The sequence below is a fragment of the Panthera tigris genome, chromosome D4, assembly GCF_018350195.1.
Source record: "Panthera tigris isolate Pti1 chromosome D4, P.tigris_Pti1_mat1.1, whole genome shotgun sequence".
In the NCBI taxonomy this organism is placed as follows: domain Eukaryota; kingdom Metazoa; phylum Chordata; class Mammalia; order Carnivora; family Felidae; genus Panthera; species Panthera tigris.
In genome coordinates, this window is record NC_056672.1 from 73,458,771 (window position 1) to 73,482,968 (window position 24,198).

Consider the following 24,198-nt stretch of genomic DNA (forward strand, 5'->3'; position numbering starts at 1 on the left):
GCTGTATGAGTCACTCTAGATGAGGTCCTGGATTTACATTTTTGTGGTTGATCTTCACAATACCTTTTGAGCAGATACGGGGCTCCCCACATCACTTATGTGGAAACAGGCTCAGAGAGGGTCAGGAGCTCACTCAGGGTCACCAGCTGGGATGTAATGGTGATGGGATTTAAACCCCTGTTGATTTACCTCCATAGCCCCTGCACGTCTGTGCCGTGTAAGACCCTTCCCCTGTGTCCTCTGCATGCTTCCCTCCCCTGCACCCCTACGTAAGACCATAGATATGTGTAGGACATCTCCACTGGGGCCACCTTGCAGACTTTGCCTTGTCTCTGCCTCACAGCGCTGTGAGGTTGGTGCTGTGTTTATCCCCATTGTACGGGTGTGAAGACTGAGGCTTAGGGGATTGGAGTCACTTGCGCAGGAACCCACAGCTTGGTGGTGGCGGTTCCAAAAGTGGTCGTGGGACCATCCAACTTCAGAACCTCCCATCTTAGTTCATCACATGGGGTTCCTGCCAGGCTCTCTGCCTGCCTCTGCTCTGGTGCCCCAGCACCAGGGAGACCTCGCTCCCAGGACATCCTCTTCTGTTGTGGCTGGCTGCAGACTGTCCTCCCTTCCTGAAGCCATAGCGATTCCCTGGTCACTTCTTAGACCTGCGGCTTCCGTGGCTCCTGGGGCCTCACTGAACTAAGAGGCTTTTTTGTCCTGTGATGACTTTTTTTTTTTAACATTTATTTATTTTTGAAAGATCGAGATCGAGTACAAACGGGGGAGGGGCAGAGAGAGGGAGACACAGAATCCGAACCAGGCTCCAGGCTCTGAGCTGTCAGCAAAGAGCCCGACCCAGGGCTCAGGCCCACAAACTGTGAAATCATGATCTCATGATCTGAGCTGAAGTTGGATGCTTAACCGACGGAGCCACCCAGGTGCCCTTGTCCTGTGATGACTCTTAAACACAGCAGGGAGTGGGTAGGCTTATCCCTTCCCAGGGGCACTGGTCCTCAGCAAGGGGGCTCTGGTTCAAGATACCCCCTTGGAGGAAGCAGCAGCCAGAAAAGTTAGGTAGTCTGCCTTCCTCTGGCTTACCCACTAGCACCACGGTTTGGACTGTTCTAGATGCAGAAGGTCAAAGAGTCGGTGGTGTGGGAGCTGCCAGAGGCAGATGGGCAGGCTTCCCTCTGTAGGTTTCTCCCTGAGTCTCAGCGCACCGTGGCTAAGACCCAAGATGCCTACGTCTGATTTTGGTTTCATGTCTTACTACCCGCATAACTTGGATCAAGTCACTTTTCTCAGTGCCTCTGTTTGCTCATCTGTAAAGCAGAGATAATCCCAGGACTTCCTCACCATTTGTTAACGGAGATGAAAGAGATGAAAAGAGTCCGTATATTAGAATAGTCCCGGCACATAAAAAGCAACTTCAGTGTTTCTTCAGTAAGTAAAAGAAATGAACACTGAGGCGATCGAACCATCCCGATCTATGTTTCCTGATGCAGAGAAGGGTAAGAGCCCAAAGAGTGTATGGTGGCCCTGATGTGGCACACGCCGAGAGGAGGTGTCACTGGGCCCACTGAGTGCTAAGGATGCTGTAACAGTTCGTCATTATTAAGAATAGTAATGATGACCATGTCTTGATAGCTGTTACAGGCCAGCCACTGTGCTGAGTGTTTTGTTAGTTGATTGAAATCTGCCTGCCAATCCTGTTAGCTCCATTTTGCAGATGGGAAAACTGGGGCGTGGAGGTTGGGCAGCTGGTGGCTCAAGTCACACAGCAAGGAGGTGCCTGACGGGACAGCCCTGGCTCCTGGCTGGTTCCCCACAAGCCTGCCTTTTTTTAACACATTTTTTTCTAACATTTATTTTTGAGAGAGACAGAGAGCGAGCAGAGAGAGGCAGAGAATCCCAAGCAGGCTCTGTGCCATCAGCGCGGAGCCCGATGCGGGGCTTGAACACAAACCACGAGATCATGATTTGAACTGAAATCAAGACTGAGATGCCCAACTGACTGAGTCACCTGGGCCACTCCCAGCCTACCTTTTCACTCTGGCTTGGTCCATCTGAGTCCTGAACAGTAGTCAGCTCGAGCTGCCATTACAGAAGACCACAGACCGGGTGGCTTGGACAACAGAAATATATTGTCACACGGTCATGAAGAGTGGAAGTCTGAGATCACAGTGCCAGCACAGTTGGGTCTGGTGAGAACCCTCTTCCTGGCTTACAGACAGCCACCTTCTCTCTGTCCTCACGTGGTGGGGAGACAGAGATTTGTCTTCCTGTCCTGTCAGATTAGGTCCCTGTGACTTTATTTATTAACCTTAATTATCTCTTGAAGACCCTGTGTCCAGCTGTAGTTGTGTTGGGGATTAAGAGTTCACCATACAGGGGCACCTGGGTGGCTCAGTCAGTTAAGTGTCCGACTTTGGCTCAGGTCATGATCTCGCAGTTTGTGGGTTCAAGCCCCACGTTGGGCTCTGTGCTGACAGCTCGGAGCCTGGAGCCCGCTTCAGATTGTCTCTCTCTCTCTCTCTCTCTCTCTCTCTCTCTCTCTGCCCCCTCCCCTGCTCTCTCTTTCTCTCTCTGTCTTTCTCAAGAATAAATAAACATTAAAAAAAAAAAAAGATTTCACCATACAAATTGGGCAGGTCAGGGACACAGCTCAGTCCATACTAGGACCTCCCCAGTGGCCTTTTGCTGTCCCCTCCTCATTAGCTGGTACCCTCTTCCTCTCTTTGCTCAGTCACCAACCTGAGAGAAAGTTCAGAGCTGGGAGGGACAGTGAATGTGATAAAAACTCATGCTCCTGTCACAGATGGAGCTGCTGAAGCCCAGAGAAGAGAAAAGTCTTGTCCAAAGTCCTACAACAAGCCTGCTTCAGATCCAGGGTCAGAACCCGGGTCCCTGCCTCCCAGCCTGGCACCTCCACGAAGCTCGGTTGGCATGCTAGTGGGCTTGCCTGAGTGTGCTTCAAGTGTGGGCCTTCAAGTTCAGTCCAGAAGCTTCTCTGAAGCAGTGGAGAGGGCCGGATGTGACAGGGTGGCATCCCTGGGCTGGCACGTGATGTGATCTCCCAGTGTGGCACACCTTGGCCTCAGTACCTCAGAGGTGGGAGTGACAGTGATGATCCCCTTGCCAGAAGGCTCCCCCTTATGATAACACAGAGAGTCACGTTGAACCACTCTGTTCAAGAGGTGTCAAGGCTTCATGCCTTGGCCTGCCACCTGTCTTGTGTGTGGCCCTGGGCAAGTCCCAGTTGTGCTCTGGGCCACAGTGTGCCCTCCCATAAAGGAGGTTCGGTGGTCTGTGCCCTCCCTGCCCACCTCAGTATTGAGCTCATTACCTTGAGAATGTTTTCTGGTATTTGCAGAGCCACGTGGAAGCCAGAATGGTAAGGTCTGAGTGAGGCTTTTGGCTTGTAGTCTCCCGTCGGTGAGATGGAACAGGGAGGGGCTTGGATGAATCTTCAGCCCTTCCGCCAAGGAGGGAAGGGAACAGCACTGGGCACTTTGTACCCATCAAGCCACTTAAACCCTTGCTGTCCAAAGTGCAGGTCGAAGACCAGCAGCATCGGCCTTGCTGCACGCTTGGTTAGAAAAGCAGAATCTCAGGACGCCTGGCTCACGGTTTGTGAGATTGAGCCCCGTGTCAGGTTCTTTGCTGTCAGCTCGGAGCCTGCTTGGGTTTCTCTCTCTCTCCCTCTCTCCCTCTCTCTCTCCGTCTCTCTCTCTCTCTCTCCCTCTCTCCTCCCTCCCCTGCTCATGCTCCCCGTGTCAGGTTCTTTGCTGTCAGCTCGGAGCCTGCTTGGGTTTCTCTCTCTCTCTCTCTCTCTCTCTCTCTCTCTCTCTCTCTCTCTCTCTCTCCGTCCCTCCCCTGCTCATGCTCTTCTCTCCCTCTGAACAATAAACATGAAAGAAAGAAAGAAAGAAAGAAAGAAAGAAAGAAAGAAAGAAAGAAAGAAAGAAAGAAAGAAAAGAAAAGAAGAAAGAGAGAGAGAAAGAAAGAAAGCAAGAAAAGCAGAGTTTTAGGTTAAACCCCAGATCTGCTGAACCAGAATTTGCATTTTACCAAGATTCTCAGCTGATTGATGTGCATATCAAACCTGGAGAAGAACTGATTTCAACCACCCGTAGCTGCCCTCGTAGGTCTTTTCTAACCCCAGTTATAGGAGTTACTGGGCACATTTAGACCTCTTTAGATCTGTAAAATGAGTGGCGTTGGAGCCATACTAGCCCAATGATTTTCAAACGGTGTTCCTCGGAGCCCTGGGGTTCCCTGGAGGACCCATAGGGGCCGCCATGGGTGCTGGTGCTTCAGGGTGAGATTCATGGAGAAATGGGTCTGTCACTAAACATTTCGCAACCCCCTGGGCTGGTGGGCTCCCAGATAGGTCTGGGGGCCGGCACGGGTTCCACGCTGAACAGACTCTCTTCTTTCCCAGGGAGCGCTTGAAGCGCAGCCAGAAGAGCACCAAGGTGGAGGGGCCCGAGCCCGTGCCGGCCGAGGCCTCCCTGAGTGCCGAGCAGGGAACGATGACGGAGGTGAAGGTGAAGACAGAGCTACCTGATGACTACATCCAGGAGGTGATCTGGCAGGGGGAGGCCAAGGAGGAGAAGAAGGTGGTCAGCAAGGACGGGCCAGGCGACGTGCCCGCCGAGATCTGCGTGGTGATCGGTGGCGTTCGTAACCAGCAGACCCTCGGTGAGTGCCTCTCCGTGAGGGTCAGGGCCGGGACCCGGGCGTGGGGTCAGAGTCCTGGAGAGAAGAGTCCTGCCTGTCTGTGGCTGAGAGAACCGTAGGTGGCCCCGCTTTGCCCTTGGGGAAGGACGTAGGTTCCTTAGACCTGCCTCTGCTTGGACAGTTGTAGTCTGGACCTCTTCTTTCCTTCCCTGACATGCCAGAGCCCCTATCCGTGCTTTAAGACTTGCTCGGGTCAGGTGCCCGGAACTTTCTGTAGGTGTGGCAAATCCCTCATGGCGTGGGGCTCCCGTGCCCCAGGTAGGTCTTGCACCGCCACGTCGCTCGTTGTCCTAAATGCCTATCTGCATTTATTTTCTCCTTGGCTTCACCGCGGGCTCCTGCAAGCAGCTCCCAGTGCACGTCCTGCTTGGAACAGGCCCCCTCGGGACCGGACTCGTGACAGACTGGCACCTTCCCCTGCCTCTTCTGGTCTGGGTCCGGTTCAGAGGAGCTCTGTGGAAATGAGTTTCTTAGAAATTCTCTCTCCCCCCTCACTTTCCAGCGGGAGCCAGGGGATTCCCCTCAGGGCCACCTGCACCCGGCGGGGCTCACAGACCCAGATGCCCGCAAGGCCTCCCCCAAAACACACACAGAGGGGCTCGGTCCTCAGCTGCCGTCGGAACTGGGTGGGAGACGGGCTCAGTGTAGACGTGCCACACGCCAGAAGTGAGAAATCTGATGTGAATTCTTTTGGCTTTAAATGTTGGCAACTAATCTGACTTTTGAAATCTGCCAAGCAAAACAAACCTGTCTGTGGGTCGGAGTCACTCCGAGGCCACAGCTTTGCAAACCCTGGTCTGTGAAGTCCGCGTGCCTCGCCTGCCATGGAGGACTTGTCTCCCCTGTTCCCGGACTTCCCTTCTCATCCGCGCTGCTCCACGTTTCCCGTGCTCAGTGTGTTCTTAGACGCTGCCACCCCCCCTCCCCTCTGCCTGTCCTTCCTGGTCCAGTTCTGGCTCACTTCCTCCTGACTTCTGGCTCACGTCCCATGTCTGGCACACAGGGCCTTGTGCGGAGATTCCCCTGTTGCGTGTCCCCAAGTTTATGCTCAAGTCCTGTTGCCTTTTCTTCCCAGCTGCCGAGGCTCAACCTCGTGTTCCCTTTCCCGGCTGTTCTCTGTGGTTCCTTGTGACCCTGTCAGCCCCATCTGGGTCGTTGCGGCATCCCGCTGACAGCCATGCCTGTGTGTCTTTCTGCCCTCACCTGCCCTCTACTCTGGCTGCCAGGGGCCTTGGCAAAGACAAATCAGTGACCATGTCACTCCCTGCTAATAAACTTGGGGTTTCCCACTCCGCTGTGTCAGGTCAAGGCCATAGTATCGAGATCCTCTGTAACCTGATCCCTCTTTCCTATTTATGATCTTTTTGGACCTTTCGTTCTAGCACACTCTGCCTTTATGCAGCATTTCTTGCCCTTTGCTCATACTGTTCCCTCTCCCTGGAAAGCCTTTGTCCGTTTCCACATGCCCAAATCCAGCCCATCTTTGAAGGCCGGCTCCTGTGCCGCCACCTTCCAGAGGCTTTCTTTAATCTCTTCTGGTCAGAGTTCCGTTTATACCCTACCCCTCACGTGAGTACTTCCCGTTACTTATTTAAAAAAATTTTTTTAAGTTTATTTACTTATTTTGAGAGAGAGAGAGAGGTGGAGAGAGAATGCCAAGCAGGCTCTGCGCTGTCAGTGAAGAGCCTGACGCGGAGCTCGAATCCACAAACCTAAGACATCATGACCTGAGCCAAGATCACGTCGGATGCTTAACCGACTGAGCCACCCAGGCGGCTTTCCCATTATCTATTTTAAATTAGAGGGGCCTTGCCTGTGCCTACCTCTGCCCTGAGACTAGGAGCCCCTGGACTTTTCTGACCCGTGCCTCTATGCTCCCTGCTCCCACCCCGCAATGCCTAGTAGGGACTGGCTTCTAGGGAGCAGTATTGACATTGGGGCCATAACTGTCAGGATGGGGCTAAGTTATGCCTCCGTAACAAACGAGCCTGAGAGTGATGAGATCTTAGTAGCTCAAAACCACAAAGGTTTATTTCTTAAGTCATATTACGTGCCCATTGTGGGTCATCTGGGGGCTCTGCTCTGGACCCAGGCTAAAAGCAGCTATTGTATGAAATGCTGCCAGCCAAGGGACAGAGGGAGAGAAAGCTCTGGAGAGATTCACACTAGCTGTTACCTGCTACAGCCCAGAAAGGAGAAAAGTTAAGTTCTCTCCCTGTCGTTGGCCTCATTAGTCACATGGCCCCTCCCCATCTCAGGTGGCCGGGAAATGCCATCATCCCTCATGACAGAATTGGAATGAACCAGAAGTATTTGGTGAAGAGCAGGAGTAACTTAGCTCAGTGCCCAGTGGAAGAAGGGGCTTATCAGGAGCCCATGTCTGTCTTTCTTCCCTCAGTATTCACTCTCCCAGAGCCAAGGCCAGTGTTAGCTACCCCAAGAGAGGGTGTGCCCTTCCTCACTTTGGGGTGTGTGTTTTGAGACTCATGGGGCCCAGTAGATATATGTATGTGTCTTCACCCGGAGATGGCCAGTGAAGGGTAGTTGAATCTGAATCTTGGGCTGGAGCCAGCAGCCAGGATTTGGTGGGGAAGGCCTATAGCAGCCATGCTAGGCAAGTGTTGGGAGGAGTCCTCCCTGGGCCAGCTGCCTGCACAGCAAGAGGCCCCACGGCCTCGTGCCAGCCTCTGATGGTGATTTCCAACTCAGCGGTTGCTCAGCAGCAGGGTCCTTGGCCTTGCTGTGCCTTAGTGTCCTCTGCTATCCAGTGAGGCATGCTCCCTGTCCTGCCCACCTCATGGGTGTGCAAATCAAAAGAGGCAGTGGAGGAGGACAGCATTGTGCAGAGAGAATGAGCTTGGGTCTTCAGTCTGGAAGTGAATCCAGGCTCTCTGATGTCATAGCTGTTGGACCTCAGGCAGGCTACGTGACCTCTCTGTGCCTCAGTTCTCACAATTGCAAATTCCTGGGGTTCCGTGAAGATTCAATAAGATGATGTACATAAAGCACTCCGCATTGTACTTCGTAAATGATTTGCTATTATTATCAGTAGTATTAGCGTGACTCTTCAAGGGGGAAGAGTACCTCTTTGAAGAACCACTTCAAGGGGGAAGAGTGGTAATAGTTTCTGCTTTTTTCTAAAGCCTAAGAAATAAGCCAGTGTGGTGTAGAGGAAAAAACATGGGGTGGGGAAAAAGGCTGGCACTGGATGAGGTGTCAGAAGACATGGGCTCTGACTGAGCGTCTAATTTGAGTCTCCATTTTCTCATCTGAGGACTGGACAGGGCAATCTGTCCTATCCCTGGGGCCCCTTCTAGTCCTCCCTCCCTAGAATCCAGGGACATTTCTAAGTAACCTGCTTTTGGCAAACTCTTCACGAAAAAGGAGTAAAGCCACAAGTCAGAGGAGTAAAAAAGAGAAAAAGGAATAAAGCCACTCCCGCAAGTCGGGAGTGGAGCCGCCATTTTGGAGCCTGTACTGTCGCAGGGCCTGGGAGCACTTCCTGCTCGTTATGGAGGCTCATCTCGCATCCATCAAGGCAGACCTTCCTCCTCGAGGGTGTAGTTTCTACCGACAGTCAGGCTCAGAGAAATCTGGTTTGGCCTCAGTGCCAGGAAAGAAAAGCATTAAAAAAAAAAATCAAATAGTTAGAATTGAGCTTTTTGAATTCATCTCATCTCAAGACAACAACTAGATTTTGTCTTGTGGGCCAAGTAATTGCTGCTGTTTATAAGGAGTCCTGTGTTTACGATTCTAAAGGGTGGCATGATTGATTATTGATGTCTGCCATGGACGTGGAGATGGTCAGTGGGGTTATACGTGCCATAGATTTGACCCCCCTTATCCCCTCATTTTATAGAGGGGCGAACAATTCTACGGAAAGGAAGAGTTGCCCTGGGCCACACAGCAAGTCAGTGATATTTCCTTCCACTTCCTGAAGGGTCCATCCCCCTTACAGCAAATCCCTCCCGCCTGGAAGGAAAACGAGGAGGGAAAGCCCTCTCAGGGATGTGGCCAGGAGCAGAATCCCGGTTAGAGCCATCCCTTTAAATGTGCACCTGCCACGGTGTGCATTCCGTGCCCCGGTGGCCGGGTGTCGTGGAGTTAACGTGTTCCCCCGGCACTTGGCAGAGAAGCATGAGGTTCTGCAGAGCCAAGGGCCTCCGGAGCGCCCTGCTCACCCAGCCGCGCTCGGGGCTCAGAGCCGGCCTCTGTAGCCGAATAGAATAGCGTCCCTGTTTGGTCACTCCGTGCTGTGCCATGCGGGAACCTCCCGTTTGCCTTTCCTCTGAGCTCCATCCCCCCTTGTCCCCACCCCCGGGTCCTCACTGGTCCTGTAACTGCCATCAAACAAACAGTGTTCCCAATGACACAAACATCATCTGAGGCACTTCCCATGGAGGAGCTGGGGCTTGGACACGTGCGTGGCACTTGGCAGCTTCCCAGGCTGGGAGAGTCAGGAGGGGCATCCGTGCCCAGGAGGCTGGCTGCCAAGCTTGCAGTGTCGGCTGCCGTTTCCCAGCTGCCCAGAAGTTCCCCGTGCTGAGAAAGATATCTCTCACTCTTAGAAAGAACGTCACTGCCACTGGAGCCAGTGTGGGGAAACTCAGGGGTTTTCAGCAAGAAGAGCAGAGATCGTAATATTGAACTTGATGACTTTATTGGATAAGACCAGAAGTGAAAGGAAGTGAGGCAACAGATTCCCGTTTCCACCTGTCAAGCTGCATGCGGATCTCTGCACAGTAGCCCGAGGAATGGTAGAGCCACACTTGAGGTTTCAAGAACACGATGGAGAATTCTGAACACAAGGTATTCCCGTTGTTACACCTCGGTCCACAGTCGTGGCAGGCATTGCTAATTGATCCCTGCACACTGTAACAGTGCACTTCAGAATCCTTCTCAACACAGTGCTCACCAAGACGTCACTGCCAGTCAGCCAGAGTTGAAAAATACGAAGTGGAAACCTGCTTGCCCTTCTTGTCCTAGATGGTAAAGAGGAGGCAAGCGGAGTTTACAACAATCAGGACATTCAGTCCCCGGAACATTTCCTGAGAGATAAGGATGCTCCGATGCCATGATCTGCGTGGTCAGAACGTACTACCAAGCAGTGGGTGCTCTTCTCTGTGGGGTGGGAGCATCGGCCCTTAATCCTGGGGAAGTTGCACATGAGGGAGCCCAGGAGGAGCAGCAGGTGCAGGAGCCCATGAAGGGAACAAGCACCCCGCTGGGCTCTCCTCAGATACGGGGTGTGGGCCAACCAGGTTATATCCAGAGAGTTCATTCTTGGTGTGGGGAGGAGCCCCAAAGAAGAGCTAAGGGCTTTTTGTCCTGGGGAGGAAGAGACTGGGAGCAGGGCCAGTGGGGGTGTGGGGGAGATGATGGGGGATAAGTATTCACAACCTGAAGCATTTGAGGGGGAGGGGAAGGAGCGGACACATTCTTTAGAATGTTGAGCTCCAACCGATACAGGGCCGTCACCAGGAGGTGATTTCAACTCTGTAAAAGGAAGGCGTCTGTGACTGTGGGAACTGTTTAGAACTGGATATAGGCCTGTGAGGGAGAGAGTTCTGTCTTGGAAATCTCTGGACGGGATGCAGGAGGCACAGTGAAGGCTCAGATGGGGGACTACATGGATGTTTCTAGGCAGTGAGCTTTGAGCATCAAGGGGTAGAGGTGTTTGCACACGTGCAGGGTTGCCCGGGGAGGAGGCGCAGGGAAAGGAGGCGGCGGCTCAGCCACGGCTCTGGAAGGAGCAGGCCATCATTCAGACACGGCCATACGGGTTTTGGTCTGTGACAAACCCAGGCAGGGGTGCCAGGTCCCGCCCCGTGGCTCCAGCTGATAGTTTCCTGTTTCAGTAGGTTGTTGGCAGGGCTTTGTACCTGAGCCTGCCAGAACTAACACTCAGCTCTTTGCCACAGCCACCAGGGAAGCGGGGCAGAGAGTAGGGGAGTTCTGGCTGCCCTCCCGGGCACGTCTTCTCTCTGCAACTGGCTCTTCATCTGCTGGTTCAAGGTGGGCAGGGGTCCTAGTTAGAGCATCCCCGTGGGAAAGGGCCCCCGGACTATAATCCAGGAGACCCAGGACCTGCCCCGCTGTGGAGTCTTGGACAGGATCCTTAACCTCTCTGAGCCACACTGTCTTCATCGATCCGTGGGTGTAGTAACATCCGCCTGTCTTTCCAGTAGACTTGTTGGGGGCAGAGTGAAGTAATAGGTATGAAAGCGTTTTTACGCGGGAGACCCAAAATGCAAAGCAGATACCAGCAGTGTATTAGCTGAAGCCTCAGGACATTGACATACCTGGGGTTACATCTGGAGAGACAGGAACCAAAAAGGCCAACGGCTTTCCAGCTTCTTTTTGTTCATTACCTCCCAGAAGAATTTTGAGAAATCGTACATTCTTTCATATTTTTGAGTTGACGTCTCACATTTTTATCCAGAGTTTAGATAATTTCAAAGGATATAATTTCTGGAGTATTGTGTAAAAAAAAAAAGTGTCATTTTGGAAATATAACCGTGAAACCATTGTTTTAAATGTATCCGAGAGAATCCAAACCCACTGCGGTTTGATATCTGCCATCATCCATTTTAAAAACATACGAACAAGCTCGTCTTTAACAGTCAGAAATTTTACATCTTTCCTTTCTCTCCTTGAACTCATATTTCCAGTCCACTTCCCTCGCAGGATTTTATCCTAATGTAATATATTTTTTATGCTTGAGAGTCTTTTATTGATCGCTGTTTTACAGTCATCTCCCACAACAAGATGTACATAAATTGAAATAGAAATTTCTTAAAAATTTTGTTGGGATCATAAAACTGTACTTTTTAAAATGTCCCCCCCCCCCGATCGAGTTATTATTAGTATACAGTTTGTCAAAAACAAATTCAGATAAACAGTAAATGTAAAAATAAACAATTAGTTGAAAATGCACCTCTTGATGAAATGGATGGGGCTTCATTTCTTTTTCAATTGGCTCCTGTTTCAGTGAATTAGTATTTCTTCTTGTTGCACGAGACAACATTCAGCTTTCATTGAACTCCTGTGTTTTGGTTTCCATACGCGGAAGTACTTAGAAAGCTTAATCACATACATAAGGCACCAGGGATGGATGGAGTTTTGAGCGTCACTCAATTTTTGGAACTCTTTCCAAATTGTGTACTGAAAATTGCACGGGGTCTGTCATCAGACGCTGTTGTTAATGGTTTCTCTGCTGACAGCTCCATTAGATGCTTTTTCAGTTTTGTTAAGAGCAAAGAATTGGGAATCACCTGATTCACCGAAGGCATTGCTCCCTAGATTTCACCCACTTTCTAGGTCTGCTCTTAAACTTGGGATTCCCTCTTTGCTTGGAGCCTTGAGGTGGGCAGCCCCCATGGGGGGGCACCATGGTGGGATGGGGGACGAAGGAACCACCTTGTTTGTAGTGCATAAGGGTGGGGTCAGGAGGGAAGTAGGAAGGAGGGCCAGCTGCGTGGGGCCTCCCCAGCCACTGCCACGTCTCCAGCACATTGAATTTAGGGAAGAATACATTTGAAAGTTGATGATTGGGGTATTGACTCTCTTAAAACTGACTGCTCATGTATCCCCAGGTGATTTGTACTCTGCTTGGAAGACCCTGGACCCAAGGACATTTGGTCTGAGTCCAAGCCCTGAGAGGCTCAGGAAACCCACTTGTCCATGATTTACTACCTCTCCAGGTCCCTCGTCCCCAGTAGGCTGTGGGCCCAACTCGTGCTGGGTCCCGGAACCAAGAGGGCTGGGTGTTCCTTGGCACTCCCACCCCCTTGAGACCCCTCTGGTCTCAGCTGGCCTCACCTGATCTGTCCCATCCCCTTGGGAAAGGAGCCAGGCTTTCTGCCAGGTGCTTCTGGAAAATGCTGGAAAGGTGCTATTATTCAGCACCTGTGGCTTCTTGTGTCAGTAGCAACAGCAGGGTTGGGGAGAGGTAGAGGCTTGGCTCCCATGTGCTGGCATGCTCTGTCAGCTGCTCCTGGCAGCCGTGATAGGGGATAGGGGACGCCAGGGGTCCTGTGGTAGGACCAGACATGGTGCCGGGGTGGGGGTAGGGGTGGGATCTGCTGCCCGGCAGCACTTGGGGGGAGCCCCGGGACTGAAGGGGAATCACCTTGGCGTCTGGAGGTGACCTGGTGTCGTGCCAGTAGGATGGTTCTGGAGGCCGGAAGGCTGGCCAGCCGTTAGCTGTGGGTAGCCCCAACTGTGGGCCATCTGGTCCCTAGAATTTTCATGTGCATCACCGAAATGGGTATTGAGTTGTCCCAACCACACGAGGACTTCTGGAAGGATGGAGGATGGGCATGAGACCTGACTGCAGTCGGCAAATGGTACATGTTAACAGGCATCATCTCTTTTTGGTGCTTACCCAGAGGTGTGGCGGTCACACACATAGGTTCTGGATCAAGGTCGATCTGGGCAGCCTTTGGCCGTATGTGTCCCTCCAGCCCTCGCTTCCTTCCTCTGAACAGTGGGGATGATAATCACCTGTCTTTCTGGGTGTGTGATGGGGAGCTGAGCTGACGTGTGCCGAGACACGGAGTCCATACCCTGCCCTCTTTGGCTCTGTGAGCTGGGCATGTCGCCGCACACCCGGCCAGTTTCTGCTTCCTTACCTGTGCGTTGGGCTCAGAGGCCAAGCCTGTGCAGAGACGTAAGAGAGGCTCGAACGAAAAGTGTTAGAGCACCTGGCATTTAGTAGACCATGATGGTGACGACAAAAGGGTAGCTGGGGAACCCGCAGAGTGAGGAAGCTTACCTGGCAGGGAGTCAGGCCTCCGGCCAGGACGGTCTGAGCTGAGAATCCCCCGGAAGGCTGGTCAGCGCCCCATGTGCCACACTGGGGTATGCAGTGGCTGTGGGCTGGGGGACATAAGACCACAGCATACGCGGGGCATGGCCTCCCTGTAGGCTCATTTTGCTGGAAGGCTTCTGGGGAGAAGCATTATAACCATACTACGAATAATGTTATGTTATAAGTCAGAGAATAGAGAAAACAAAACTTTGGGGGGATTTGGGCCTGTAGCCGCTGCTTTCTGCCATAGGCCAGCCTCCCAGCGGAATGTGTGGATGTCCCCTGCCAGGACAAGTTCTTTAGTGAAAACGTAGACAGCATGATCTTGGTCACCCTTCCGTGTTCAGATGGAGAAGCCAAGGCCCCGGGAGCTCAGGTGACTGGCTGACCTGAGACTTGGAGCCCCTCCTCACCTGGCTCCTTCCCCACCCTTCCAGGCACCCCCAACTTTAAGGGCTCTTTCTGATTTCTTACGTAATTCAGATGGAAAAGCGCCCGAAGGCAGCCCCCACGGTGGATCTGTGCGAAGCCGCTATTCAGGGACCTGGATTTTTGACCAAGCGTTGAGATATGCATCTGGTACGTGAGGGCTGAGGGGCAGGAGGACCTGACTGGGGCCGGCATGAGGGTGGGGGCACGGCTGGACATAGCCGCCACCTGCAGACCCCTGATAAGTTGAACCTGCTAGCATCTGCAGGGCCGTGAGGGGCCGCCCTCCTCCACCCTGTCACTGCCACAGGGCAGCAAATCTGAGCCCGCCAGGGGCCCTGGAAGACTTGGCCGTTAGAGGGACGACAGAGCATGTGGAAATCGGGAAATCGGGAACATTCTGGCTGCACTTGCTATGGGCTGCAACTCTGAAACAGGCCAGGGGTATAAAGGAGTTCTGTGGCCAAATGTGTTAGAAGAGCTTGGGTTAAACCGTTAGGTTAGTGCAGGACCTCCCCAAGTTCCCGTGCACTGCACCTCCCCAAGACGGCCATGCCTCCCACCAGCTTGACTGTGGGTCTCTCTTTCCTGGGGTGCGTTCAGGAAGTTGGGTTGTAAAGAACTTTGGAAAATGCTGATCGTCACAGCAGTTTCTCTGTACTGAATGCTGGCTTTGTACTGGGTACTGTGCTCTAAGTAGCCACAGTATTATCGCTCATAGCTGCCCCCCGAGGTGGGTGCCATTTTCCTGTGTTCAGAGAGGAAGCCCGAGGCGTGAGTGTTTCCATGACTTGTCCGGGGCCTCTTGCTGCTTACGTGGTCAGCCAGGATTTGAGCCCAGGTTTGCTGGCACCACTGCCCTGTGGGGCTGCCACTCTGGTGCCCTTGCCTCATGCCTCACCCTCCAGCTGTCTGCACACCCAGCCCCTCTGCAGACAGAGCACCTGAAGCCTGAGGTCTTAGGGTGAGTGGCAGTGAGGAGGCAGGCAGGACCTTGAACTCAGTCCTAGGAGTGCACTGGGCGAGGGCCCCGCTCTACCCTGGGGAGCCAGGCAAGGATGTAAGACTGATGACCGTACCCGCTGTGACTCTGTGTGGGTTGAGATCCATGAGCAAGACTGCACAGATCCTCAGCTCCCTCTGTGGGTTGAGGGAAAACCCCACGAAGCCAGTTGGGACCTGGCCTGCTTGTGAACAGAATCAAGGGGGTTGGCAAGTGGGGGGACCCGTTGCAGCCTGCAGTTATTACACAGCTTGAAAAAGTCTTTAGGTCATTGACTGCAGTTGGAGAAACTGAGGCCCAGGGCTGTGGCAGGGCTGGGGCATAGAGACCTCACTTGGAAGCGGGTTAAGTCTGAACCAAGTCTTTCCTTGTCAGAGGCTGTGACCTCAGTCCTCTGGGGAGAGACTCCACCTTCCCTGGGGCACCTTTCGTCCATCTCCCCCTTTCCTTCCGCCTCTTCTGTTCACTCCCCTGACCCAGGGTCCTGCACTGGGCCCACCACGTCCTGCACTTGACTGTGGTAACCCCATCACCCTGCCCGTCCCCTTGCCTAGTGGCCTGTCTGCTTCTTGGCAGACAGAGGGCGGCGATCACTCACACTCTCGCTCACGGCTGGGGCTCCGGTGCCGGGCATGTTTAAGATGCTCCATAAATTCTCAGTTGGTTGAAGGGAAACTGGCAGAAACTGTTGAAGAGTGGGTCATAGCCAGCCATAGGAGGGGAGTCAGGGTCATTATTACTCAGGGACAGATGAGGAGAACAGCAGGACACTGTGAATTTATTGAGCCTCCCCATTGTGTGCCAATCACGGGGCTAAAAACGAAGAAATACACAACTGGATCTTTGCTCCACATATGTGTATTTTTCCCTGTGAGACCAGGGTAACACATAGAAAACCACTGGATGACAGACTGCTAAGTTCCATGCTAGTGTTGGGATGACAGCGTCCACTTTAGTGACCCACAGGAGTGCGGTGGCGCGGCTGTCTGTGTGGCAGCCGGCTCACATGTGGTGTCTTACTAATCCTGACCTCAGTCATGAGGTGTAGGAATCTTCGTCTTGTGTTACAGGTGAGGCAGCTGAGGCTCGGACCAGAAGGGGGATGTGCCTGAGATCAGCCGGGGGGGGGGGGGGGGGGGGGGGGGGGGGGGGAACGGAGCTGACAGTCTCCAAGCTCAGTGCTCTTGTGACTTAATACCTGGAGTTTACACGTAAACAGGCCTCTGCCCCCGGGAGGGGCTGAAGACAATAGGAACTGGTGATGCCTGCACTCACCGAACATCTGGGCTCAAGGCAGGAACACTTGAGGTTTCTTCAGTCTTCACTCGATGCTGTTGCATTGTCCACACCTTACCCAGGAGGACACTAAGGCTCAGCCAGCAGATGGTAGAGTGGAGATTCCTTCCCAGGCCTGCCTTACTCTAAAACCAGTGCTTCCCGTACCTCGTTGCTGGGAGTCAGAATCCCCTGAGGACCCTTTTGAAAAAGGCGGGTTCCTAGGCCCTTAGCCCCAGCCATTCCAGCGCACTTACCCCGGAGTGGGGCCAGGGCCTCTACTGGTGCGAGCTTCCTGGCCATTCTGTTGGGGAGGATGCGGCCTGAGCCCAGGTGCTAGCGGGCCTATGTGAGGGATTGGGCAGGGCCTCTGCTCGTGGGGCCCCTGCCAGGCTAGGTCTGAGGGGCTCTGCTTGGCTTCCTGCCATGGGCCTTTCCCGCGTGCTCCGTGTGGGTGGGCTCCACCTTGACCTGTCTGAAATGCCTGCTGGCAACTCGGCCGTTTCAGTCTACCCACTCCCGGGAAAAGGGCCCTGCGGAGGGCTGGAGTCAGGCAATCACGCCGTGTGGGTCTCCGCATGCCCGAGAGAACAAGAAAGCTGCTCCGCCTCCCGGTGTTCTGTGCTCTCCCCGGAGGGCACATCCGTGGGAGGGCTGGGCGCTTCCTAGGGGGATCGTGGGGCCACCCCTGTGAGGTGGGTACTTACAGCCCCTTGAAACGTGAGCAGACTGAGGCTTAGTGTGTCTAAGGGAATTACCAAGGTCGTGGTGTGGGTAGATGGCAGAAGAGGGACAGAGACCAGATCCATGTGATTCGAAGACTGTCTTCTTAACCTCCGTCCCATCCTGGTAGGCAGCGGAGGTAGAAGTTACTTGAATGCGTGTTGATTTTCTCCTGTGGATGCCATTTATTCCTTATTCTGAAAGAACACTTTTATGTTCATTTCCTTTTTCCTCTCAAGGAGTAAGTATGAGAGTTGTCTTTTCCACCTTACAGATTTGGAAACTGAGGCCCAGAGATGGAAGTGATTTGCCCAAGTTCACTTAGAGAGTTGGGGCAAAAACTTGTGAACGAGACCCTGGCCTCCCAACCTCCGGCTCAATGCTGTTTCTGCTGGTCCTTGTTGCCCCTTTGCCTGCCGGGGACGAGACAGCCCGTTGGATGACCCCTGACCCCTTGTCACAGAGTTCCTGCTGCTTGGGGACATCACTGCGGGTCCTGGGACCTCATGGTTGCACATGTTGGGTACCGACTGACCTGTCCCTTCCTTTTCTGTTGTCCAGGATCCTATGAGTGTGGAATCTGTGGCAAGAAGTACAAATATTATAACTGTTTCCAGACCCATGTACGGGCACACCGAGGTGAGTGGGGCAGGGCTGAGGGCCGCACCTCCCCGTTCTCTGTCTGGTGTTCTCCCTGGGCCCCCTTGGGGATGACCTCGGACCCCCCTCCCCCAGAGCTGCAGTCCTCTCCCTCTTTCTGCAGCAGGCGGGAGACCCAGGCGGACAGGAGAGGCCTCCTTAACTTGGGAGAGCACACAGGGCTGGCGGGGGGAGAGGGGACGGGAGGTCATGCCACCAGACTTCTGTCACCAGTGCCCCTGCCTGCCCCACGCGGGCCCGCTTCCTCCCAGGATGCTTCAGTGCCGCCTGGTGTGGCGGCCCCTGCAGGGAAGGTGCTCGCGGGTCCATCTGGTGTGCTCTTCGAGGCGGCCCCGGGAGCGGGGACGGGGCGCTGTGGCCGTTACGAAGATGAGAGGGCTGAGGGGACGGGAGAGATGGTCCAGGAGGAAGGGCGCTGGGTCAGGGGGCACGGAGAAGGGCTGTGAGGCTGTGTGCGCTGCATCCTCAGTGCGCAGAGAGCATCCTGGGCACACGGTGGTGGGTGGACCACCTGCCCTTGCTCTTCTCGCTCTTTTGGCACGGCCCGGCCACGGGTCCAGTCCGCTCACTTCCCTCTCATTTTCTCTCTCTTATAGACACTGAAGCCACCTCAGGGGAGGGAGCCTCCCAAGGCAGTGAGTATTTCCCCTCGCTCTTGTCCCTCAGGACTGCCCTCTGGGAGTCCTGAACCACGTTGCTGTGGTTCAGGCTGTGGGGCCGGCCACAGGGTCTTTATGGAATTGTAGCAGCCTCAGAACAACCTTTCCCAAGGTGTGTCCCACGGCCCACGTCCTAGGGCGGCAGATAGGTGTTCGATCAGCAAAGGGTTCTCTGGCCAGATAACCCGGGGCAGCCTTGGGTTCCGCTCAGATGAACACGTTTCTTTGCTGTGGACTTCTCGGGGCCCTTCACGGGCAAGCACTCACTTGCGGAACCCAGTGTATGCATCATCTCCTCCTCTGTTCTTTTGACTCCCAATTCCTGGATGGGCCTGGGGCTTCATGGCTGATGTTTGGGAAATGCTACTTCGGAGAGTTATCTCGCGAACACCCACGGGCACTCGTCTCTGGGGTGTGCCATCCCAGCAGCGCCTGGGGAGCCACAGGGCCTCGCCAGCTGAGGACAGTGTTCTGCTTTGCTGTTCGTGGGCCCTGCTCGCCCTGCCCCCAGGTCTAAACCCACGGGCCCGGTAAGAAGCCAGATGAGTGTAGGCTGGGGCGGAACCTCTCCCCAGCCAACAAACCTGAGCTCCAGAACCCAGCAGTTCCCCTCCCAGGTGTATCCCAACCGAACTGTGTGCACGTGGCCACCAAAGGACGGTGACTCGGGTGTTCTTAGCAGCCGTGTTTGCAACAGTCCCACACTGGAAACCACCCCGAGTGCCCAGTGCTCGGAGTGGACAGATAAGTCGTGGCGTGTTCACGTGAAGCAACGAGGGAGAAAGACGTAGAGCCACACGGATTACCCACAAACACCGTCAGCAAAAGAAGCCCGACACAGAGTTCCTCCTCTAACGTCTGTCCACGGGCAGTACAAGATCGGGAAAGTAATTCGTCCTGGAAGAAATCGTGGGCAGGGGTTTCTGGGTGCTCATGGCGCAGGTGATTTTGGTTTATGAAAATTGGAGGAGCTGAACAGGTTTCTGCATTGGGGTCAGCGGACCCTTCCAGGGGGACCAGATAGTAAATATTTTAGACTTTGCAGGCCATGCATCTCTGTCGCCACCACTCAGCTATGCCACGCCGCATGAACATAGCCAGAGACAGACGGAAATGAATTTTTCACCAGAGCAGAGGGTGGGCAGCCCATAGTTCGTCAGCCTGTTCCTCCTGCCATAAAAGGTTTTTAAAAATAATAAACATGCCCAGGGGCGCCCGGGTGGCTCAGTCTGTTAAGCCTCTGAGTCGTGGCTTAGGTTCAGGTCATGGTTCTCGCAGTTCATGAGTTTGAGCCCCGCATCAGGCTCCACGATGACAGTGCGGAGCCTGCTTGGGATTCTTTCTCTCCCCCTCTCTCTCTGCCCCTCCCCTGCTCGCTCTCTCTGTGTCTCAAAATAAGTCAGCTTAAAAAAGTTATTTTTTTAAATTATAGACATGACCAAAAAAAGTCTAAAACAAAGCAGTTTGAGGAGGTGTATGAGCTAAAGCAGGGCCTTAATTGCACTGGGTCCAAAAAGCATTTCCCATCCATTCTCTCTTTGGATTCCCACAGCACGTGAGAGGCAGGCAGTGCTGAGGCTAAGCTTCCATTTTCCAGACATTCGAGGCTCAGGTACGTCAGACACCTGCCTGAGGGCCACGGCTAGGAGGTAGTGAATGCTTGTCCCTCCTCTCCGAGCCCTGCCCCAGCCTGGCCCCTGGCTCCCTTCCTCTTCAAAAGCTTCCTTCTCTTCCGGCTCCCATGGTCTGCCTGTGGTCAGCCACACATTTAAAGATCTTCTCTATTTGTCTTTCCTTCCTTAGCTATTCTGGGCCCCTGGCCTCTCCGGCAGCCCCTCAATGATCCATTGTGTTCCATCTGGCTTCCGTGGTTCCCGGAGGCCCCCTGGCTGTTGAGGACTCTGTAGCCAAGGGTATTTTTAGTCCTTCCATTACTTTTGCCTTCCTCCCGAGGGAGTTTTCTCCCCATGGCCACTGTGCTTTATTTTATTCTCAGTCCTGCACCCCTATCCTGACCCAAGCCAGCAGTGCCTGCATAGAAAGCCAGGCATCCTCACAACACCAGCCTCGTGACAGGAGCCTGACCGTGGAGTCCTGGAGCCAAAAGCATCATGTTGAGAATACCAAGTGCAGCCTACCCATTTTGCAGATGGGGACAGTGAGTCCCAGAGAGAACTCATGCAGCTTGTTAGTAATGGAGGTGGGCATAGAAACCAGGCCTCATGCCTTCTAGTCCAGGGGTCTTTCATTTAGCTGTTAGAAAAATTATATCATCATAAATGGAGGCATATATGCGCTCACCTGTATCCTAACTAAGAAAAGAAAAGCTTAACTCCATGTCTACTTCTGTCGCGGCCGTTACGTTGATTCCCTTTCCAAAACGATATTAGGCAACATTTACCAAGTATTTGTTGTCGGTTGGGCATTGTGCTCTGTTCATTTTTCATTACAACTCGGAGATGAAGGAACCGTCTCATTCCCATTTTGCAGATGAGAAGACCAAGGCGCTCAGGTTAGGGAGTGTGTCCAGCGTTAGTTGTGCTGATTGGCATCCGAGTCGGGTTGGAGTCATGCAGCCCCACTGCAGAGTCTGTCTCTCCAGATGGATTCGTGGTGCCCTTCCGGGAGACATTTCTGAGCTCCCTTGGAGGCTCTGAAAGTGTCGTTTCATTGACAGAAAATTATTTTGCCTTTTTTCCTGTGGGGATAACTCTTTGGTTCTCATCTACTCCTGTCTTAGGTAGGCCTGGCACTGTGGTCCCCACCCGCATTGAGAAGAGGTCGCGGTATGGGATTCGACAGAGCAGGGCAAAGGCGCGTCTCAGTGGCAGAAAGCTGGGGGTTCACCGTTTATTGGAGGTGGTAGGAGGGGCCATGTGAGCAGATGTGAGACGAGTGTGGCCGGCAGCTGCGGAGTGCGACTGGCACTGGCCCGTATGGGAGAGGAATTTCTGGGGCGGGGCCCCATCTGGAACCAGCAGATCCTGGATGCCCTTGACTTCTCCACCTGCTCCCCAGTATCCAGCACTCAGAGAGGATTGTGGTCCAGATGGGACATGAAGAGGGGAGGTTATTGTCTAGGCTGGATGGGAACTTGAGCCAGGCTTGGAATCCTAGAATGGCCGGCCTGGAAGAGGCCCTGGGAATCAGCTCATTACTACCTTCCTGTCCCTTCACATTAGGGGGGAAAGAGCAGAAGGTGAATCCCGAGGTGGGGTCAGCCCTTGCTGGCAGTCTGGATGAGGCAGAGCAGGACCAGGCCTCTCCTCCTCTGTTCTTCACCTGTTCTCCCCCCACTACCCTCCACTGCCTGGCTGGTTCAGGTGTGGGCACAGAAATGGTAGGGCCTGGTGGGATGGTGGCATGCCGGGTCCTCAGACCCTCAGAGTGACTGTGTGTGCTGACGCTGTGTGCATCTCACTTGGGGACCAGTTAGGCTCTGTGGCAGATGCCAGGGCACTTTGGGAGATGACAGGTGCAGTCTAAGAGGTGGGGGCAGAGGCAGGGAGATGGCCAATGTCATCTGTGCCCCTAAGTTCAGCTAAGCAGGGACCAGAACCTTCCCATAGAATTTCCTGGCATTGCAACGTCGGGATGGAGGGAGCCTCCTCAATCCTGTATTTGAGTGCTGGAGAGCAGAAGGAGGGCCAGAAGGCTGGTGCCTCAGTCAGGAGCGGAAGGTGGGCTTATCCAGGCAGAGAGAGGCCATGTGCCCTGATTCAGCTATGGCATGGAGCTGAGTGACTATTTGAATCTTGGCTATGCCTCGCTGCTGTGCTGCTGTGCAGCCTTGAGTAAGCCACTCTGTCTCCCTGTGCTGGACATAGTCCGGAAGGTGAGGTGGGTGGGTCATCCCGAGATCTGCCCAAGGAAGACACACAGGACGTCTGTGCTAGTGCGTGGGGAGAGCAATGTCCTAAGGGAGTCCCGCCCCAGAATTTGGATAGACCTAGGTAGGGATCATCCGAACTCTGGCCCTGTGTGCATTATCTATTGCTGTGGAACACACCGCCCCACGGCTGAATGACTTAAACAAACATTGATTTATGGTTTCATGAGGCACGTGAGGCATTGGCCAGGACTGTGGTCTCCTCTCAAGGCCCAACCGGGGAAAGGCCCAACGTCCACACTCACGCACATGGCTGTTGGCAGGATCCTTCCCAAGTTGTTGGACCGAGGGTGTCACTTCCCCCCTGGCTGTTTACCAGAGGCTCCTGTGTGGCTGTCTCTCTGTGGCAGCTTACAACATGGCAGCTAGCAAGAGGCAGGCAGTGTGAGAGAGACAGAAGTCACGGGCTTTTGTAACCTAATCTCAGAAGTGACATCACTTCATTCCCTTCTCTTTATTAGAAGCAAGTCAACTAGATCTGGTTCAGACTCAAGGGGAAGAGATCGTACAGGGGGTAAATGCCAGGAGGCCAGGGTCTTTGGGAAGCTGCCTACCACAGGCCCTCCTAACTGTGGGGCTTGGGACAGACAGGTCCCTTCTGAACCTCAGCCTACCTGTGTGTTAAATGGCTTACTTCTTGGGGCGCTTGGGTGGCTCAGCCGATTGAGCGTCCAACTTTGGCTCATGTCATGATCTCTCAGTCCCTGAGTTCAAGCCCCGCATCAGACTCTGTGCTGACAGCTCAGAGCCTGGAGCCTGCTTTGGATTCAGTGTCTCCCTCTCTCCCTCTCTGCTCTTCCCTGGCTCATGCTCTGTCTCTCTTTCTCTCTCAAAAATAAATAAACATTAAAAAAAAATTTTTTTTTTTAATGGCTTACTTCTTCCCCCTCAGTCACAAGAACCAATGGAGGAAAGACAGGAAGTGCCTGGTCTGGCACCTTGCACATGCAGAGCCTCGAGAAGGGAGGTGGGGTCAGGCCCTTTTCAGGTCTCAGCTCACAGAGTGGGATTGCGGGTTGGTTTGAAAGTCGCTTCAGCACCCTCCAGTCTCCTTGTGGAGAGGACCCCTAACGTCCCCGGCACTGATTCTCCGTGGCTCACCAGCTGGGGCTAGTCTGGGCTAGTCTCATGTTTGGGTCGTGAAGCCGATGAGCTGGCCCAAAGAAACCCCACCCGAGTGACCGAAGTCCTGGTAACTACACGTGTCTCTCTGTCCCCCGCAGACAATTTCAGGTACACATGTGACATCTGCGGGAAGAAGTACAAATACTACAGCTGCTTCCAAGAGCACCGGGACCTGCACGCGGTGGATGGTGAGTGAGGCCCCTCACTGCCGGGAAGTAGAGTCAAATAAAGAGGAGCACCCCCCCCCCACCGTCCCCAGGGCTGCTTGTCCCCCTGCCACCCCACCCACCAGCTGTCCCCGCCCTCCTCCCACCCAGAGGAAGGTCAGAGGGCAGTCAGACCAGGAGGGCAGTGACCGAACCCTGAGGATTCTGGGAGAGAGAAGGTCCCCGTCCTACTCCATACATACTTCTGATTAGGGTAACCCAAGTGAAATTGCATTTTGTAGGTCAAAATCCGTCGAATTTTAGCAATTTCATATCGATGCATTTTACAGTTTCATACTGAGTATTCACATGCTCTGATGAAATTAAACCAGTTTTTTAAAATGAATGATGGTATTTTAGTGTCTTCAGTTATAGAGTTAGAAATTGGAACAATAAATTTAGGTAATTTATTTTTAGAATCTCAATCCTAGAAATAGGGTCTTGGGCCTGGAAAGGATGGAGGGGGGCTCCCATTCCAGCCCCACATCCCCAGCCTGTCGCAGGCTGTGACAACCAGGCCCTGCCACTCACTCCCGCTGGCTTCCCTTTTCACATCGCCTCTTTTTTCCTACTGGTCTCTTCCTTTTTTTCTCCTGCCCTGGCCCCTCAAGTAGCTGTTGGCGACCCAGAAACAGGCCAGGCAGAAATTGCCCGCCTCTGGGTTGGACCCTAGCCCGTGGGGT

General features: G+C 53.7%; 1 protein-coding gene across 17 annotated transcripts in view; it reads left to right on the forward strand.

Annotated features, from left to right (window-relative positions):
- Positions 1-24,198, forward strand: part of ZNF618 (zinc finger protein 618) — a 199,541-nt gene that overhangs the window by 134,689 nt on the left and 40,654 nt on the right. For 10 of the 17 annotated variants that reach the window (XM_042965295.1, XM_042965291.1, XM_042965297.1 and 7 more), the window contains 6 exons: positions 4,436-4,695; positions 14,030-14,125; positions 17,538-17,615; positions 18,233-18,271; positions 19,848-19,907; positions 23,408-23,497. In XM_042965295.1, coding sequence (XP_042821229.1) covers positions 4,436-4,695; positions 14,030-14,125; positions 17,538-17,615; positions 18,233-18,271; positions 19,848-19,907; positions 23,408-23,497 — 623 coding nt within the window. The remainder of the gene's footprint in view (positions 1-4,435; positions 4,696-14,029; positions 14,126-17,537; positions 17,616-18,232; positions 18,272-19,847; positions 19,908-23,407; positions 23,498-24,198) is intronic. The other 7 variants (XM_042965301.1, XM_042965308.1, XM_042965305.1 and 4 more) reach the window with 3 other exon arrangements.